Source organism: Dromiciops gliroides, chromosome 3 (genome assembly GCF_019393635.1).
Source record: "Dromiciops gliroides isolate mDroGli1 chromosome 3, mDroGli1.pri, whole genome shotgun sequence".
Lineage (NCBI taxonomy): Eukaryota > Metazoa > Chordata > Mammalia > Microbiotheria > Microbiotheriidae > Dromiciops > Dromiciops gliroides.
In genome coordinates, this window is record NC_057863.1 from 456779382 (window position 1) to 456800213 (window position 20832).

At 36.7% G+C, this 20832-nt stretch overlaps 1 protein-coding gene across 2 annotated transcripts in view; it reads left to right on the forward strand.

Moving 5' to 3' along the window:
• RBMS1 (RNA binding motif single stranded interacting protein 1) overlaps positions 1–18706 on the forward strand; it is a 276072-nt gene extending 257366 nt beyond the window's left edge. For both annotated transcript variants that reach the window (XM_043994399.1, XM_043994400.1), the window contains exons 10-14: positions 8055–8105; positions 10105–10215; positions 11595–11675; positions 12933–13017; positions 18397–18706. In XM_043994399.1, the coding sequence (XP_043850334.1) occupies positions 8055–8105; positions 10105–10215; positions 11595–11675; positions 12933–13010 (321 nt within the window). In that variant the 3' untranslated portion in view covers positions 13011–13017; positions 18397–18706. The remainder of the gene's footprint in view (positions 1–8054; positions 8106–10104; positions 10216–11594; positions 11676–12932; positions 13018–18396) is intronic.
• Positions 18707–20832: the final 2126 nt, after the last annotated feature.

Here is a 20832-nt window from a genome sequence, read left to right on the forward strand (position 1 = left end):
ATATAAACTTGATCGCATGACTATAAAAAGCTTTTACAAATATTCTCCTTGTTTTAGAAACTAAGTATAAGACACAATCTCAAAAGCATTAAAATCTCTATGAAAATAAACCTATACCATTAATTCCAAAATGTATATGTAATAGCATAGAAATCCTATGTAACCTCTGAACTGACATTAATAATCTGAGTGAATTCAGAACACTCTTGATTCCGATATCTAAAATCCCCAATACTCATATCAATACCTTGCTGCTTACTTCTACATTTCTGTAAAATATATACCCTTCCATGGCAAAAGCAGAGTCTTGAACTATGTTGATGATTGTCATTCTTATTCAGCTTAAGTTTTTCTTCTTTAACCCCTCTATATTGTCTGTCGGGCTTTTCACCATACAAATGCTTTATAAGATTACTAATTAAAGACAAAAGCAGGTTAGCAAAATTATGAACAAAAGGAGTATATCTGGAATTTAAAGGGCTTTCTAAGGTTGTCTCAGAAGCACAGCCAGGCTGGGGAAGGGCTGAGCCTGAAGCTGCAAATGTAGTTAGAGAAAGTTGAGCATGCGCATCAGATCTCTGGACTTCCCTGGCAGGGGAAGCTATGGGCTTGGCCATAGGAGGAGTAGAGGGTGGGGTCTGGAGAGGAGGGGAGGGACCAGCGCAATTTGAATCAGACTTGATTTTGAACTCAGGCCTGGATTCCTCTTCCCCCACTTTGCCTCCAGGTGCTAGGGGATTAAAAGCTTCTAGAGGGTGGGTCATTGCCTCCAGGCATGCAAAATTAAAGCAACAATTACTGTTAGAACTGGGAAAAGCTGCGGGAATCTCTTCAGGTTTCTCTGAAAAAGCATGGTTGGGAGAGGGAGAGATATTTCCTTGTGTGAGTAAGTTGCTGGCTCTTTTAACAAAAATAAAAAGAAAAATAGAAAATCCACAAAAACAAAGCATTAACATGATCTTATCTCCCATTTGTCTGGTTAAACAGACTAAAATAAAAAATAGGGTAATTAGGGAGTTTAAAAGGTCCATTCGAAAAAATTTAAAGGAAAACACAGCCAGTGCGCCAGTACTTAGCAGTTAAAGGGAGAGGGAGGGGAAATTTCTTACCCAACCAGCAGATCAGAAGACTGAGGGTTAGCTTTCCTCTTCGTGGTCAGCCATCTGTTGAGGGCTAAAATTCTAGCTAAACTGTCTAAAATATCTAATGAGTGGTCGCCAATAAATTATAAGCTTTAGCAAGAGTTAGACTTTTAAGCATTTATTAAGGAGAATAAGAATTTGGTAAAGAGAGAGAAAAAGGCCTAAATTCCTAGCTATTAAAGGGAGAGCACATTTTTAGCTCCGCTCTCCACCAGAGTCCAAAGGAAAAAGCGCGCGAGACTGAGCGCCAGTCTCTTCCTTCCTTCCTCCTCCCACTCGTCCGCGTCACTTCCTGATGCCTGGTCTTGCCCTCAAAGACCTTCGCTTCATGGGCAGAACTCTTCTACAGTAAGTATCCAGCAGGTGGCGTTATTCCAATCGTTACACCACTATCAAGGATCTGCTCCCCAGAGAGTTGGCTTGTTGGGTCAGGACACTGGCTTCAGATGACTGGTGAGGAACAGGCAAGGCTCTTGTCCCAGAGGATCAAAGATATAGGTTATAAGACTGACAGAGGTATAGTATATCAGGTATGAGACAGAAACATAAGATGAAGGTAAAAGGTAGAGGCTTGCTCAAGGTGATCAGGGTAAAACCTAGGTGCTTCAATAATGATATGACATGAAAGTAGGACCAGTAGCAAGAGTGATTTGCTTCTGACCTATAGATCCACAGGACCTTATATTTTCTCTTTCTAGAGGCTAGCTTGGTTCCAGGTTGGAGATTGTGTTAGCTCCCCATGCATGGATTGAATAATACCAGCTGAAGGAATATAGAGAAAAAGATGTCAGACAAGTCATTATATTCCCCACTGTCTTAACTTTCTGTTGTGCCCTATGGAACTCCTTTTCTACTATAATTAATTGCCATACAAACTTAGTCCTTTCTTCCCAGTGCCTTTATGTCTCTAAGAACTTCTTTTGAGAGTCAGCACATCCCTGGTAAGCTTCTCCATGGGCAGCCTTTATCTGCTCTCCCTATCAGGATGTGGGGATTCCTAGCTCCCTATATTCTCACTGCCACTTCCTGGCATCATTCAGTTTCTCTTACAAAATTCTTGTCATCACATTCTGCCCTCTCTTCAACATAGTCATCTCCTAAGAAATACTCCAACTTTACTTAGTTTGGTATTTTTTAGAACTTGATTGATATTCTTTCTTCCTCTCTACCCCAAGTTCCACCATTGTCCTTGGTGATCCTAATAGAAGTGCTAATGGCCCTTCCAGTGCCCTGATCTTACAATTCTTTGATGTCCTCCATTCCAGTTAGCTTCTTTACTCAGTTTTAACTCTCCACCAGTATGGCCACATCTTAGACCATATATCTCAATTAAGCTCCATCCCCAAACTCTTGACCTATGAAATTCCCTCCTCTGACCTTGTACTTCTTCCATCCTTTCACCAAACTTGTTCTTTGTCCTCACTGGGATGTTAAATTCCTCTACCCTTCCATTTACTTCTAGTTTGTCATTTTCTTACCTTACTCAGCCTAGAGATCTTATTCAAGTCACAAAGGCATGTGATTTCATCTATTATAAATTTATGCTACTTAACCCCTCTTGGACTTCACTGTGACTCCGTAATCTTTTTATTCATCTTATCACATCTCTTTTGCTTTACCCACAATGTCTTATTCAAAGTTCTTTCTCTTTAAGGCCCTGATCCTAATTCCCACATAGACATGCTCAACAGACAACCTATTTTATTAAAAAAAAAAAGTTCAAAGCCATCTAATTTGAGTTCCCTCAAATCCCCTTTTCCTGACTTCAAAAGTTCTGCATCTTGGCAAAGAATTGGAAACTGAAGGGGTTCCCAACATTTATGGAATCACTGAACAGGTTATGATATATGAATGTAATGAATACTATCTGTTGTAAGAAATTATGAAGGGGAGAGTTTTAGAGAAGCCTGGAAGACTTATATGAACCAATGCAAAGGGAAGCAAGAAGAACCAGGTGAGCAACTTATACGTTAATAACAATATTGTAAAGACAAACAAGTTTGAAAAACTTAGTCTCTGATCAACAATATAAGCAACCATCATTCCAGAGGACTCATGATGAAATATGCTACCCACTTCCAGACAACTTGAAGCATATACATGTGATGTATGTATGGTGGACATATTTTGCATTACTATGAATATTTGTGATGGGTTTTGTTTTTCTTGTTTTTTCAATGGATGGGGGGAAGGAAGAGGGGAGAGAATTTGGAACTGAACATAAACCCTGCATTTTTATCCATTCTTTTTTTACCTCCTGGCTGAGAGGAAGATATTCTCTTCTTTGCCAAAACCAACCCCTTCACCTGAGTTATTTTTAAAAACTTACTCCATCACTTCCCACCCTCACTGGGACCTTGCTAAAATGATCATCCTTTTTTTTTTCTTGACTGCCCTACAAATATGCCAAGTTTTCCCACGCTAAAAACAAAAACCCCACAATCTTTCATTGACCTTGTTATCCACCTGTCTCTACTAACTACCATCTTATTTCTTCTCTTTCACTGACAAACTTCCTGGCTGAGAAGTCTAAACTCCATCTTCATTTTCTCACCACACATCTGCTGCCCCCCTTGCAATCTGGCTTCTGTCCATCACTCTCCTGGAACTGATTACTTTCATCACCAATGACTCTAGTTTAACAGTCCATTGCTCTTTCCTTAGACTTTATCCTCCTTAATCTCTGCAGTATTTCACATTATCAAACATCCCAGGCAATTAGATAGCATAGTCATTATAATGCTAGATTTAGAGTCAGTTTGAATCCTCAGACACTAATTGTGTGGCCCTGGACAAGTCATTTAATTTTTCTCAGCCTCAGTTCCCTATCTTCAATGAAGGTAGTAATAGCACCTACCTTAAAGCGTTGTTGTGAAATCAAATGAGATTAATAAATGTAAAGTATTTTGTACATCTTAAAGCACTATATAAATGATAGTTATTTTCTCCTCCTTTTTTCCTTATTATTCTCGCCTGCCTTCCATGACATTACACTCTTCTGACTTTCCTTTTACCTCTCTAACCTCAACTTCTCTAAGTTAGTTCCTCTTGTTTCTGTGTCCTCTGAGTGTTGTGGATTCCCAGAATTCTAAGTCCTGTGGCTCTTCTCAATACACTCTGTTCCTTATCAATTTCATCTATTACCTTGACTTTAATTTTCAACTTGCAAATAGTCTCCATTCCCTCCCCACCCATCTCTCTCTCTCTCTCTCTGTCCTGTCTCTGTCTCTGTCTCTCTCTCTGCTTCTCTGTCTCTCTGTGTCTGTCTGTCTGTCTTTCTCTCTCTCTCCCTCCCTCCATCCCTCTCTTCCTTAGGCACCTTGCCTTGCATTTCCAATGACCAATTACATATCATGATTTGGATTTCCTGCTGGTAGCTGAAATTAAACATGTCTAGAACCAAACTCATCTTTCCTCCAAAAGTTTCTCTTATCCCTAACTTCCTTACTTATATTTAATAGTACCATTATTCTTCATTTACGAATCCTCTTAACCTCTAGTCAACTTTGCCTTCTCCATAACTCTTAGTTCCATGTCTCATCACTTAGAAACCTTATCAGTTCATGTTCAGTAAATCTCAAATATGTCCTTACTTCATTTCCACGACCACCCTTGTTTAATCCACATCCTATGAACCAATGTCAGAGTGACCTCCTAAATATACAGATCTGCTCACATCACTTCTCAAAAATCTTCAGTAGTTCCCCAGTTCCAAACAAGTCTAGGCTCCTTAGTTTTGCCTTCAAGGAGCACTGTTTTCAGTCTAGCTCTGGAGCCTTATCTCACACTACTGCCCTTTGTGTACCATACACTTTAGCCAACCAGGACGTTTTTACTTATATAGTTCCTTATCCCTCAAATGTTCTCCTTTCCTCCTCTTAAATTGATCCCTCTGGCAATCTCATGATTCCTCTGGACTTCTCTTAACACTTTGTTTTTCCTCAAGGAGCTTATGGTCTAATAGAAGAAATAAAACAATTACACAGAAATCATGATACAAAACAGAATGTGATAAATGCATAGGAGAAAGAGACTATCTTCTTATTTATCTCTCCCGTGCCTTGTGCATGGCTTTGTATGTAACCATTGCTTATTATTATTTATTTTTTGGTTATAGAATGATGGGAGGAAGAAATTAATGAATTAATTCAAATACTTATACTAGTATTTTTATTTCCTTCACACAGTGAAGGCATTCAATAAATGATTATTGAACTGGATTCAACTATGAAGTCTATATTAACTACTCTTAACTATTTTTATGACCTAATGAGAATTATAAACAAACACTGCACTTAGGTGTTTTTCTTATAATTATTTACCCAAATTAATCTCTCAAAGGGCCTTTTTCTTTATCTCTACTCAGGTCTCTTATTTTAAAGTATATCACTACAAATAGAGATAAGAAAACTTCCTTGTATGTTTTTTGCATATGTTTTAGAACTAATTCTCAAATAAATGAAAGAATATACAGGAGTGTAAATCATTCCTATTAACAGCATTTAGAACCATTAAAGTATCTCCCCACCACTTTGTGTAAAAGTGCATTTTGGCATTTCCATTTTGACCTCCAGATAATTAAATAAAACAAAAGGATTAATAAAATTGTGTCAACAGTAGAACTGACTGATTGGAAACAAGATAATTTCCTCGGACTGTTGGTCTAGGTAACATTTTATTCTGAGTATCTAGTTCTTCCCTAAAACACATTTTTCATTTGGCATCTGGAGGAACTACATTTGAAAATGTGGTAGAAATAGAACTTTCTTAATACTTCATGTTATAAACTGTATCGAATAGAAACTCTGATTAATGTTTCCCGTTTTATACCTGGAAAAATTAAGGAACGGAGAATTAAAGACTAATGCCAATTTGTTGTTTGAATTTGAACAGAGATTTGATATTGAACAGGGATTTGATATTGTAGCCCCTGACTTGGCAGCCTGCTAATTCTCTCAATCCACTGAACCATAGTAAAAATGGAAGGCTCTGGCCCAAATTAGCTCCTGTAGCTATTAGCCTCTGGATGATCTACAACAGTGAAGGTTCTGCAATTACAAGCAATTCATGTCAGATTAAGCCTTTCCCCATCAAACTACCATGAACAGCAACTGGATTTGAGAAATTGGCATCAAGGAGACACCACCAATACCCTAATGGGGGAAAGGCTCCATTCCAGATAACTTAATGTTAATAAGCCAGAAGCACTTAACTTTAATCAGCCTTAGCTGGGGAAAGAAGACAGAGCAAATGAATCTTAGGGCCTCATTACAAAGTTAATCTCAAAACACTTTGCCCACAGCCATTCACAGACCTTCTAATTTTAGGTAATGAGAGTGGAGTGGCTATAGAAGGGCTTTATTCTTAAGAAGGAAGCTTAGAAGCAACTTGAGCATGTATATAATCAAGAAAGTCTTTGGAATGAAGAGGGATTGCCTGGTTTGGGTTTTGCATGATGGATAGAAGCAGTGTGGAACAATAGATAAGGCACCGGACTTCAGTCAAGAAGTAGATTCAAATACGACCTTAGGCACTTGCTGTGTGACCCTGAGCAAATCACTGATTCTCTGTAAATGAGGGTTTGGACTTAGCCACCTAAGAGGGCCCTTTTAGCTCGAATTCTATGAATTCTATGATTCACTTGTCTTGCCTGCTTTAGAGACTGAATCTAGTAACTTCTGATGCTTGCACAATCCAGAGGCTTGGCCATCAAAGTCTGAAGAGCTATATATCAGAACTTAATTTCTTTCTTAAGCACAGATTTTTAGTTTCTGGAGTGACTAGAAGTCATTGCTAATTAGGGGTGATTTCAGAAGCATTCCTCCCTTGGTAAGGGAACTTGATATTGGTTGTTTTTATCAAAGCAAACATACTTGCATGACTAGTTTATGTTGAGATGTAATGTGTAGGTTGTCAAATATTTAAGTATTTGCTTCATCAAACTTGGGGGTGGGAATGTGCACTTACAGCGATCAATTTTTTAAAGTTCATTTTGAGGGGCAGTTAGGTGGCACAGTGGATAGAGCACCAGCCCTGGAGTCAGGAGGACCTGAGTTCAAATCCAGCCTCAGACATTTAACACTTACTACCTATGTGACCCTGGGCAAGTCACAACCCCAATTACCTCACCAAAAAAAAAAAAAGTTCATTTTGGTAAGCAGTTCAAAATGAATATAACAAATAGATCTTATATAGATATATTTCTAGATATGTGTGTATATACATTCATATATGCATACATATTTATAAATTACCAGATGATTTAGGAATCAGTGTCTTGCATATAGGTATGCAACAGGTTTTGGTTTTTTTATGATAAAAAAATGAATAAATGCAGATAAACAGCAAGCAAGAACCTGAAGTTTTATGATTTTCTTCTGTGGCTTAATTAAAGCCGATATCCAATAACTGTTATGTATTTTGGGGAAGAAATGTTTTTGCATTACACACATCAGAATCTCCAAATGCTCTTAGATAATGTTGAATACATATCTTGGCTGGGGTGGGAAGCCAGGGGTGGAATCCCTTATGATGGTAGAATTTTAGGGCCTAGTTTTTCCCATCATGTGCCATACTTTAGATTGTATACACTGCCCTGAAAGCTTGAGCCTACTTGCTTAAGTAAGTTCAGTATTGTAGCTGTGAGGTCAGGAAGGATATCGTGAACAAAACCAGTGCAAGAAATAACTTTTTTATTAATGTATTTAGAGTATTGAAGTAGTTTATTTAAAAAAAAAAAAAAACCCAATTCAAGGGATCCAGAATAGATCTGCAAATAACTAATAGTATTATTTCAATATTTTTCTTTGGTATTGGGGTTTTTTTTCTTTTTCTTTTTTTAAATAGTACCACATGGGTCAGGTACCAGCAAAAATCGGTTGTTGTTTTCAAAATGTCCTTTTTCTTTTGTAGGTGCAGAGTCCTTCATGGATGCAGCCTCAACCATATATTTTGCAGCACCCTGTAAGTTTCTCTTTTTATTTCTGTAACATTGTTAGCTAAACTATTGTACATGGACGATATTGAAATCTGGAAAATGTTTACATAAAATGAAACTTAATAATGATCTTCTATAATATGCACTGTTTTGCCTCAATTTGATTTTTTTAAAAAGAATTGAGTCAAAATTCCTGGTTTATAAAAATAGAAGAGGTTTCACATTTGAGGAAAACACACTATTCTACTCTTTCTTCTCAACTGAGTTTATTTGAATAATAAAATTTAGTGTGATACATATAAGTTTATACTTTTTTGTGTTACATATATATATATATGTTTATATGGTTGTCAGAATGCTTATTTTTAAATATTCAAAATATTCAATTTTTAAATATTCAAAATAAACCTAAGGGGGCAGCTAGGTGGCACAGTGGATAGAACATCAGCCCCGGAGTCAGGAGGACCTGAGTTCAAATCCGGCCTCAGACACTTAACTAGCTGTGTGACCCTGGGCAAGTCACTTAACCCCAATTGCCTCACACACCCAAAAAAACCCAAAACAAAATAAACCTAGGAAACATCAGCCACATGGCAAGTTGCAAACACTAACAACTTTTTTTTTTTTTAAGTAAATGAAAACCATAATTGGAGAGAGTGATAGATGGTGGATATAGTTTAGAGATCATTTATTAGCTATGTGGAGTATAGAATACTGAACTACTGAAAGGGCAGCCAGAAGCTAGAGAGTCATTGAAATTATTAAGAGCAGAAATACGACCTAAGAGACACATAGAATTTTATAAAGATAGTGCCCAGAGAAGGATTCCCTGAGAGGTGCCCGGAGCCTTTGCCATCTACAAAAAATTTTTCAAAGGGCCCACTTTTGAGTTTGGGATTTCCTAGAGCTGCAGCTTTTATCAATCATCCAGCTAAATGAGAAACCAGAACAGGAAATTCCCGCGGCATATCCTATGTTTCAGATTCATTTCCATTTAAGTTGGTCACATGTTTCTACCTTTTTTTCTTTTCTTTTTTTTGAAGGGGCGGGGGGAACACCAGGGGAAAATGGTCCTTAAAGTATTTGTTTCAGTTGACATTACTCTCTGGCTCATAGCTACAGCTAATATTTTTCAAATCTTCAGTCATTTTAGAGACAGAGGGAATATGTACATATCTCATGTGTTCAGATCGGGTCTTAGGGAGATTAGAGAAAAGGTTCATTTCTGAGGAAATATACCCATAATTTCCCACCTTATTTATGCTCAGGGATCTCCTAAAGGTAACTTAACTACCAGAAAATCTTCTGCTGTCAAGTACACATTTAAATGTACATAGCTAATGCAGTATGATGGCCCTTGAGCAAATACAAAACACTGAAAAGGAGGGGGAGGGAAGTTTGGAATCTGTCATTTTTTGATTGAATTCCAGGCAAAGTCTTGTACTGCCAGTGAACATGATTTGTTCCATACTGTTTTATCTGTACACACAAGAAAGCTGTTTTTTAGTTAAGTGCAAAATGTAGAGCAAAGGTTGATAATTTCTAAGCATTTTGAGAAGATGAGAATATCTCTTTAGAGCTTTTTTCCCCTTGAGTATCTAGTATATAAGGACTCGTGTGCTTTGATTGAGTAGTATAAGAGGGAGTAAAGGGTGATGCCTCCTGACCCTAAGAAGAGTAGCTTTCTGTGTGTGTGTGTGTGTGTGTGTGTGTGTGTGTGTGTGTGTGTGTGTGTGTGTGTGTGTGTGAGAGAGAGAGAGAGAGAGACAGACAGACACAGGTGATTGCTATTGAAAAAGCTTCATCTGATGCTTTCAGAGAAAACCGATGAAGCCAGCCTTGAATTCACAAAACAAGAACAAAAATTTTCAGGCTGCTCCAAATCCCTGTATTGTTGTCTTGTCTACTCCTCCAGTAAATTAAGGAGGCTCCTTTGTCTAATGCAAAAGGTATCTACAAATACTCACCTGTCATTCAGATCTCTTTTTTGTTGTTGTTGTTGTTTCTGTCTTTCTCCTCATCTAGGGTGCTGTGTTAACTCCCTCCATGGACCATACTATGTCACTACAGCCTACATCAATGATCAGCCCTCTGGCCCAACAGATGAGTCATCTTTCACTAGGCAATACTGGAACAGTAGGTGGAAACTTAATATAATGCTGTGTATAGGCTAATGAGGGCTGGGCCCACAAAGAGAATAACTCCCTGCAGCCTGTATTCCCCTGCCCACACCCCACTAGATTGTAAGCTCCTTGAGAGCAGGGATCCTGTCCTAGCCCATCTTTGTATCTCCCACAGCACTTTGCACATAATAGGCACTCAATAAATATTTGTTGACTGAATGAATTGAAGTCAATCCTGGATATTTTTCCTTGACCAAAATATAGAGCCTGTGAATGAATACTTTGACCTTTGCAACCCTGTTGAGTAGGGAAGTAAAGGGGATACACATTTGCTCCTTATCTAATCTCATTTTCAAAAAATAACGATGATGCCCAGAAAAGAAGGTGGGCAATTCCCTCTCACCCATTTAGTTTCTTCTTTTTGAGGAATAGGAGAATCTGAGGGATTAGAATTTTCAGTGGCATCTCATTTCCCCATTCTCTGGGAGGCCTGGTCGGTTTTCTTAATCATCAAGGATCCAGGACTTGGACAGGCACCAAACAAGTTTCCTAAGAGGGGGAAGAAAGAAAGGAAAAGGCATAGTTTCATGGACATTCACCTTGATGTGCTTGGCATTAGGCCAGAGGGCAAGGGGAAGGTTAGATTGGAGGATACATTACATGAAAAAAAAAGGTCCTTCTTAACTAGAATTAAGATGAAGAAAGTTTTCAAAGAATAGTGACTAAGCCACCACAGATCTGGATGGGAGGGAAAGGGAAACGGAAAGGGCCCTGGATTTTTCCATTTCCAACTTCAGAGCCAATAAACAGTAGGACTACAGCTTCTTTTGAAGCAAGGGCCACACACATTCCCCTCTGTCCCTCCCAGCAGGGACTGATGTTGATTTAAAAAAAAAATCCCTCTTGCTTTTAAGGAAACGTGGCCTGAGAAGACCAAGAGTCAGAACCAGAGCTCAGAGACCTATGAGAGAACCGATAAGCCATTTAATTCCCAAGTCCCTAATCAATTGAGGCACTAGTATTTGCCCTAGAACTATCTTATGGACCTCCTAGAGGATTAGGGAGGTCCTAAGTGGGAGAAGTAATTTCTGTCGTTAAATACTAGTGGAACTGAATTGCTGAGGAAATGAAACCTATGAGTTTCACAAAAGTGGTTTCTGTGTAGAAATTACTACCAAGGATAGAATTGTAGTTTTTCTTTAACAAAGTCTAAAACTAGGAAACATACACTTCACTTTTCTACATTACCTTTTAATTTTTGGAAGAGCGAGACTTGGGAATGCTTATCCCAAACAGGGTACCGAATGCTTGATTTCAAGTCTCAGAATATCCCAGGTGCTCCAAATTTCACACTAGATTTCATACCCCAACTTTACTCTTTCTTCCTTTCAGTACATGCCTGCCACAACAGCTATGCAAGGAGCCTATATACCCCAGTATACACATGTTCAGACAGCAGCTGTTCCCGTTGAGGTGGGTAATCCCATTAAATGACCATTGTTGTAATGGGTAGTTTTGGAAGTGGGTAAATTAGTAATGATCAAAAGAAGATCGATCACAAGTTAAGGACTCTGAAAGAGAATTTGATTTAGAAGAAATGTGTAGCTAGAGTAGAATTTTCATCTAAGAAATATAATACCCTGACTCGTTGATTATTGATGGAATGGCATCCAGGCAGAACATCTATCTAAATTTCCCAGAAGTGTTTTCAGGGATTGTAGCACCTTCCACATGTATTTAAGCCTGTATCTATTATTCTAAAAGGCAATACCCAAGGCGCATTGTCATATCTAGAGTTTGGCTTTTCACCATTAAATATTTCCATACTGCAGACAATCATCATTAATTGACTTAGACTAACATGACTCAAAGGGAAAAGAAGTTGCAATTTTTAAGATACATAACAGAACAGAGAAAACTGAGCTCTAAAAAAAATACAAGATGAATCAAAAGCAAACTACACATCTAAAGAGAAGGCAGTACTTCTATAGCTAAATAACAACTGCTAATTCTTGGTTTAGGAGAAAAATAAGAGAGCATAATTCACCAAGATGGAAACCCAAAAATCTTGGGCTGTTAGAATCATCAAAAGAGATACCATCTAATCCAGACTTGCAAATTAAACTTAAATCCCAAATCTGCCTTTCTTCTCTTTCATATCCTTTTTGTCTTAAGTATCCTGATGATATTAATAATACAAATTCCCATATGAATTTTACAACATACATGGCATTGGGGAAAGTAGGCATGGGGTAACATTAGAACCCTCTGCCACATTAATCTTATTAATTGCCACAAAATTCACCCTGACAAATATGGTTAGATAACACAAGCACTTACCCCCAAAGTTGACTGATGCTGCAATGCACCACATTTCCTTTATTCTGATTGGCTTAAACCTGTGGCTAGCTCAGACTTAATGAGTAGAAAAGACACACTCTCTAACACTTAAATTTTTTTTTCCCCAAGGTGTCAGAAGTATTAAGGTGTAGAAGGAATATAAAGACTGGCAGAGAAGGACTCTTAGTGTGATTTAGTTTTTTAAAAAATTAAATCTATTAGTTTCTTCCTAGAGAAATTCTTGCCTGCCTGTGAGAACAGTAAATGGGACACATGAAAGTTACATCATCAGGCTAGTGCTTTTGACTTTTGGACTCACACAGTCAGGTCTAGTAGTGTTGATGGGATTTCATCTAATACATGTCTCATATCCAGTCTGCTTTGTTATAGGAAGCAAGTGGTCAGCAACAGGTTGCCGTAGAGACGTCCAGTGATCATTCTCCATATACCTATCAACAAAATAAGTAACTGTGAGGTATGTGGAAAAGTCTGCTATCACTCTAGGACTGAGATTTTTTTAAGTGCCTTATACCATCTTTCTCACAATTGGCCATGATTTAAATTTATTACCTAGACTAATAAAATTTACATTTTTAAATGTTACCAAAATTTCAGAGGTCTTGGCATCACAGATTTTTACAGATAAACAGATTGATGTGTTTCTCTAATAAGAAAAAGCCCATTTGTTATATGTGTGACCTGTCTAATGAAAGAATTTAATAGACATATACTAGATGTCTATATATTTTCCTTATGTCATAAGGAAAAGTATGTTTTCTGTTTTCACATCAAACTGATTTTAATGTTGAGATTTCCATGCACAGATTACATATTTGGAGGATATCTGTTTTTCTTTGCATATATGCACATTAAATCAAAGTAGGAAATCCTCAGTCTGCAAAATAGATTCCAACACACTTAAAATCAGGATCATGTGACTTCCATGCTACTTCATGGAATCTCCGATTTTTATCAGTGTTGGTCTCTTCTTGCACTGACAAAGATTACAGACAATTTCCCTTCTCATCCTCCATACTTCTAGCCTTCTAGCTCTATCCTTCCATAAATACTCCTTAAGGAATCCACCTCAATATTGGAAGCCTTTCTCTGATTCTTATACTATTTCATGCAAACCAGTGGAGTACTCAGATTGTTCATCTGTTTTCTCATTCTTTTCACATGACCACTTTGCCTCCTTTTGTGCTCATACGTCTCCTTAATGATGTCCCTTGCCATTTCTCATGTGCAAGTCATCATGGGTAATACTGCAGTCTACTTGCACCTATCATGCATCTCTTCATTGCCTTGTGGTTTGCTTGCAGCTTGATTGATTTGATATGGTGATTCCCACCATACAGCTATTCTGGTATTATATCAGATGAGATTCAGTGGCTTTATTGAAAGCACTGCATTTTCCCAGATGTGATCATGCCCAATCAGTTCTGAGGTCAGCTCATTGTCCATCATCAGTACCTAACATATACAGATGAATGAACTCATTGAGCTAGCCTGAGCAAACTTGTTTTATATCCAGTTTGTTTTTTTAGTTTGCATGGGTAGATTGATCTCTTTTCCATTGCTGTGGATTTTACTGAGAAGACTTAATTGTTAGGGAGTTTGATGTGTTTTGTACGATGCAATTAGGAACCTTTGGAGAGAACCCTGACATCAGAAGGAAGTCTTTACTTTGAACTCTACTCAAGGTATCTTCTGACACTTATGAATACTTCAAAGTATTATATAAGTTTTAAGCTTATATATAATTTTAATTTATATGTATATATAAAATGTAATTTAATTTAATGTATAATTTTAGCTTATACATGGGAAACACCTTGTTTGAGACAAGCCTTCAAGGCTATTTTTTTTTTAAGTGAGGCAATTGGGGTTAAGTGACTTGCCCAGGGTCATACAGCTAGTACATGTTAAGTGTCTGAGGCTGGATTTGAACTCAGGTACTCCTGAATCCTGGGCTGGTGCTTTATCCACTGCGCCACCTAGCTGCCCCTCAAGGCTATTCTTTAACAGAGTGGTCAATAGCATCTTATATTCTTTTTATCTCTCCAGTAGTTGTCTAACTATAAAAAGATGTGTTTCTCCATTGAAAACTATCTAGAAAAGACTCTCTGTTTTTCCCTTCTCATTCTTTCGTCAATCATATCATTGATGTTTACTCATTATTATTTTCCAGAAATAAGAAAACAAGTAGTCATTCCTGATGTTTTCTAGGTCATGTATGTTTCTCTGTGTGTGTGTGTGTGTGTGTGTGTGTGTGTGTGTGTGTATACACAAAAGGATCATCTCTGGTCTTTTCCGTTCTTTTGCAGTGTTCCCTTCTCGAAATATCTTGGAAACACAATCCCTGCTTTTAAACTGTTTCCTCTATCTCAGATTTCTTCCATATGTATTTGGTCAGATTCATTCATTTTTGCTAACTTCATTTCTTTAGTGCCATTGCAACTTCCTCATTAGTATGTATCAAGAAGTAAATCAAATGTGTGTAGTTATATTTTCATTATCAATTATTTGGAGCCTCTCATCCTTCTACCTTCATCTGTACATGTTTTCAGAATGATTGAGGCAGCTAAGTGACCCAGTAGAGAGAGTGCTAGACTTGGAGTTTGTATCCTGCCTCAGACATTATTAGCTATGTGACCCTGGGCAAGTCGCTTAACTGCTCTTTGCCTCATTTGCTCATCTGTAAAATGGAAAGAATAATAGCACCTTTCTTGAGGAATTGTTGTGAGACTCAAATGAGATGTTTGTAAAGTGCTTTGCAGGCCTCAGATCATTAAATAAATGTTGATCATCATTATCATCACCATCATGCTTAGCTAAATTTCTTACCAAGATCTCTCTATGGGCTCTTTTTGTTCTCCCCTGTTTTTGCTTTCAGAGATAAAACCCTTCATAGTTTTCCATCATCACGTCCCATACTCTTTTGCTCATGAATTTGTCCTCTAAACCATGTTGTCCCATCTCCCTTATCAACAAGAAGATTGAGTGTTACCTCATGGAGGTAGATAAGGACTCTTCAGTGATCTGTTTAGGAACAGTTAAACTGCACGAAGAAATGATCATACCATTGATGTCTTTATTTTATCCCTTTCGTTTTCTTTCCCCAAGAGTCAATAAACTGATTCAAAGAAGGAATTTAAGGATTCTTTTAAAATGCATTCATACTGTCTTCTTTTTATTCTTTAAAATAATTTTGTTTAGATTTTAATTTTTTAATTTTTTAAACTAACCAATATCTACCTTCTCTCCCTTCATCTCTCTTCTCCAAATTGAAAAAGAAAGGAAAACAAACCTCTTGTGACAAATAGATATGGTCAAGCAAAACATTCCCACATAGGTGATAGGCGATGTTCATTCTCTCTCTCTCTCTCCTCCCCCTCTATCCCCCTCCATCCCTCCCTTCCTTTCCCCCCATAAATATGTATATATAGATATATAAATATACACATATATTCATATATATATATACACAAAATAATTTTTATATTTTACCTCAATAAAATATCAATATATTTTATTTCTCTACCATTATACATCTATATGTTTATATACATGTGTATGTGTATATATGCATATACACACACACACACATATATATATATATGTATGTATGTATCAATCTGTGCTCTGAATCAATCCCTTTTCTGACAGTATTATCTGTTGGTATACCCTTTTATTTTGGTATTGGTTTTTACTTCCTAATCTATCAGGTTCTAACAAGCTGAAAAGGCTTCACTACTCTTAAATGTTCACTGACTATTGAGACAAAATCAGTTTTATATTTTGTTGTTATGATTAGTATTCACCACATTAAATCCCTCCTATCTGTCTTAGTGAAGGAAGCATTACATCATGAACCAGCATGAGGCTGGTAACTTTTGTTTCTTGTTCTAGTGCCATATATTTCAACATGGTCTTTATTGTTATCTGAGATGGTCAGATGTTCCAGTCACCTGATATCATTATTGTATACCTCCTTAATTCAGAGGATCTTGTCAAGTTCTTTAAAGAATCTTTCTCTTTCTTCATTCTCTACAACTGATGTTGACACATAGGCAGCAATTATTTTTATGATCACTAGTTTAATTCAATCCATAATAATAATTATAAGATGAGATAACTAAGCATGCCTTGAAATGATATTTCTTGTCACCTTTGGATTTACAATTAAACCAATTCTTGTAGCACCTTTGATGAACCTTCAATTTAGCTGTAACTTCTTTGTTTTCTGCCTTTATTGATGGTGTCATTATGGTTGTGTTTAGTTCCTCTGCTTGTTGGTCATTAGGAAAAGATCATAAATTAAGAGTACCACTGGTGAAATTAAAAAGCATGATATAGTAGAGAAATGACCTCAGAGTCAATAAGAGCTGGGTTCAAGCCCTACCTCTTATTATATGAACCTGGGCAGATTACTTAACCTCTTAGTGCTTTGGGTAGTAACACCCTAAGATTATCAATTGAAAAGGAGGTGGCAACCTTGTATTACTAGGAGTTTCCTCACCACTGATTAATTCCCTATATCAGTGAAATCAGAGGTATATTCCCTAACCCTGTACAATGAGGGAAATTATTTTTAATGATTAAATAACTATGTCTTTATTAGCACCTTCTTTGCATTGCCCTTTCAATCTGTACTAGTCACTGTGAGCTACAAAAGACTTAAGGTCATTTTTTCTATTTGTCTTATTTTATGGGTTGCTGTCACAAAAAAACAAACAAACAAAAACCTCATCTAGCAATAAACCATTTGGTGATGGACCATAGCCTAATCTTAATATATAAGCATTTATTGAGTGATTAACTTGGAACACTGACTGTGGGCCTTGAACTTGAAACCTTTTCAGTATTATTAGAACTTGCTAGGTTCCATACTCTAGTCTTGAAAACCACAGGATCACCTGCTTAACACTATGAAACATCAGAGTAGGAAGATACTTTTATTCCAAATATCAAATTGTTTTAAGTATTTCTATTGAAATGCAGAATTGAGAGAGGATGATTGAATAAGTTCAATTTGAGCCTATGGGGCACCTGTGTATCAGACTATTTAGGCTCTCATACAGCTAAACCTCTCTCTTATTTCTGGGGGGACAAAATCACATTCATTACTACTGTATCAGTATTTTCTATTTCATGTAACATGTACAACTCACAGTTCACATACAACACAAGAAATCACTTAACACATCACATGGGTATGTGGAGTTGACTGACAGGGAACATCACACATATTATATACCACCCTAGTGATCAGTACATCAAATCTATACTGATTTTGTAAATGTTACATTACAAATAAGCACATCCTGACAAGAAGTCAATATAAACAGCCTTGGGGAAGGCCTCGAAGGTTGTGTATCCCAGACTGAATGTAGCCAGATAGCTTCTGATTGTAGGATCATTTATATCTAAAATTGACAAAATACATTTGGGGCAAATAATTCTATCTGGCATTTTATTTCTCGACATAATAGGTTATAATAAAATGTAAGCTGTGTGGAGCACCTGACACCTCAGCTTTCAATTTGCACTGGCTTTTGTATTTTCATTAATCTCTAAAGCCCCCCACGAGTGCTTCATGTTTGGTGAGAGAAGAAAAAAATGGCCTTAAGCAACCTGGAATATTAAATAAGAGAAATGAGGCAACACATTATCTAATGATCATATCCTTAACTCTGGAATTGGTTTTCCTCTGTCTGCCTGAAATGCATGACTTTTCCCAAAACTTTGTTGTTGTTTTTTTAAATGAGAAGCAGGTTAAACACTTGGTTTTATACTTTATCAAATCTACACAGCAATTCTCCTTTTTCTTTCTTTGACTTTTCTCTTCCAGATGTATAGAGGAGTGTCCTTACCTGAAGAAGGGTGTGAAGGCTGAAACAATCATGGATTTTTCTGATCAATTGTGCTTTAGGAATTATTGACAGTTTTGCACAGGTTCTTGAAAACGTTATTTATAATGAAATCAACTAAAACTATTTTTGCTATAAGTTCTATAAGGTGCATAAAAATCCTTAAATTCATCTAGTAGCTGTTCCCCCGAACAGGTTTATTTTAGTAAAAAAAAAAAAAAGTTTTTATCAAGTGTTATGACGCAAAAAAAAAAAAAAAAAAGAAAAAAAAAGAAAACAATTTTCTGGGAATGCACAAAGACCACGAAGACTCCTTCACGTGCATGACCAGATTTTTGTGTTTTGTTCATTTTTTGTGTTTTATTTCTTTTGGTTTTTTTTAATTGTATGAAATGGGTTCTCTGAAGTTTAAAGTAGTTAAACATCAAAACTGATGTTCTGTGCTTGCAGTGTGAATGTCGCTGTAGTGCTGTGTGTTGCAGTCACAGTGTCCGTTTTCTTAGCTCTCCGTTTTTCTTTGAACGTAGTGTGTGAAGTGTCTTATCTTTTTCTATCAATTCCAATTTGCCTTAAATCTTTCGATGCTGTAGCTGTTTCAGTAAAAGTTAGTCCAAACTAATGATGTAGAATGCTTTGACCAAATGAGCTGGTCTATTATGCCTTGTAAAACAGCAGCATAGGGCTTTTAAAAGGTAGTCAATAAAAGTTGCTGAAAATTTGGCTTTTTTTAAATGTGTAGTAGGTGTTTTTAATGATTTTTCACATAATGTGTAAGGTAGTGAAATGCAAAAGGGGGGAAAAATGTTTTGTGTGAAACACATTTTCTGACTAGGGAGATTTTAATAGGATAAATTGTTTGTAAGGCCATATGCCAACAGTTTCCTCTGGTAGTTTGACTGATTTAGGAAATCTGCTGTATGATGCAATGTAAATCTTTTTTGCCTTTTTTTCAGAAAAGAAAAAAAAAAACCTAACTTGATGTTCTAGTTTTAGTGTAGGTAGCAGAGGGAAAGGGGGTGGGGCGGGTGGGGAATCACGGAATGTTTTGTCTTTTCTTTCTACTTACTAATGATAGTGCTTTAGAATGAGGATGATGCCTGAGGTCGAGCAAACCGAAAATGTTGCTATTGCAGCGAAATGGCAAAAGCTAAACGTTAAGGATTTATTTTCAAACATGAGCTGAGATGTGAGTAAGAGCATAAATGATTGGATACTAGCTCTCTATATTAGGTAAATTTAAAAAAAAATGACTTGGCACTTTTAAAGGTAACTTTACCAAAGACCAAAGAGCCAGTAACCAATAACTCTGATTTGTCTCAGCATTACATCTTCTGTACTCTTTATTTTTGCCGGACCAGTTTGCGGTTAGGAGAATGTGCCTTTTTTGTACATTTACATTTAGGTTTTATAATTTTAATTGATGTATGGACACAAAAAGCATGAAGGAAGACTTGGATCCAAGCAGTGCCACGCTTTACATCATCACTACAAGTGTTCAGTGTAAAGAAAACCAATTTTGAAACTATGAAATTCCTGATTCATAAATACACAGTTATTTCTACTTTACATATTAGAGAATTCACTGTTATTCAAGCTCTTTTTATTACAATTACATACATTTTAAAAAATACAATGATACATTAAGTTGTCTTCCAAAACTGTGTACTTGTCTGGTCAGCTGTGTATGATCAGTTATCTACCTCAAAGTTTATTTCCTTTTGTACTGGGACAGGTTGCTGGCCCTCCCTGTTTCCACAGACCAAATCCTCCTAGCTCAGGAGCTAGGACTAAGCAGTTATTTCTTTCAAGTATTTTTTAGTTTTTAAATTTTATGCGTGTATTTGATTATAGATGTCGGTGACATTTCATAGTTTCAAAAGTAATTGCTGCTCTGAGAAGTATAGATTCTAGTGAATTACATAGTCATAAGAGAAATGTGTTTTGGGGTTTTTTGTTTTGTTTTTTGGGGCTTTTGGGGTTTTTCTGTTTTTTGTTTTGTTTTTTTTAAGTTGTGGTATTATTGGTTCTATGCTCCCTGGAATATTACTGCTTTGTAAAAGTCCAGACTTCCTGCAGCAACTTCCTTCCTTCCCTGTATCCGGTATTTTTGCAAACCTGGATCTCTCACTACTTGATACTTTTGCATTAGTTAAGGCAGGAAAATGTTAGATAGTTCTGTTGGAGGAAGGTAAGATCTGCTGCTAGGATTGTCTGAACTAAGTGCCATACTCGTCTGGGTAAGATTTGGGAAACATAACCTCTGTACATAAAGAAATAATCAGTTAAACATCACATAGTAGACAGCCATTAAATTATAAAAAAAATTAATTTATGAAGAAAGACCTTTTGTACAGATTGAAAAAAAAGATTTTCATAGAGATATCTATATGATCAAGAGAGTTAATTTTTTATTTTTG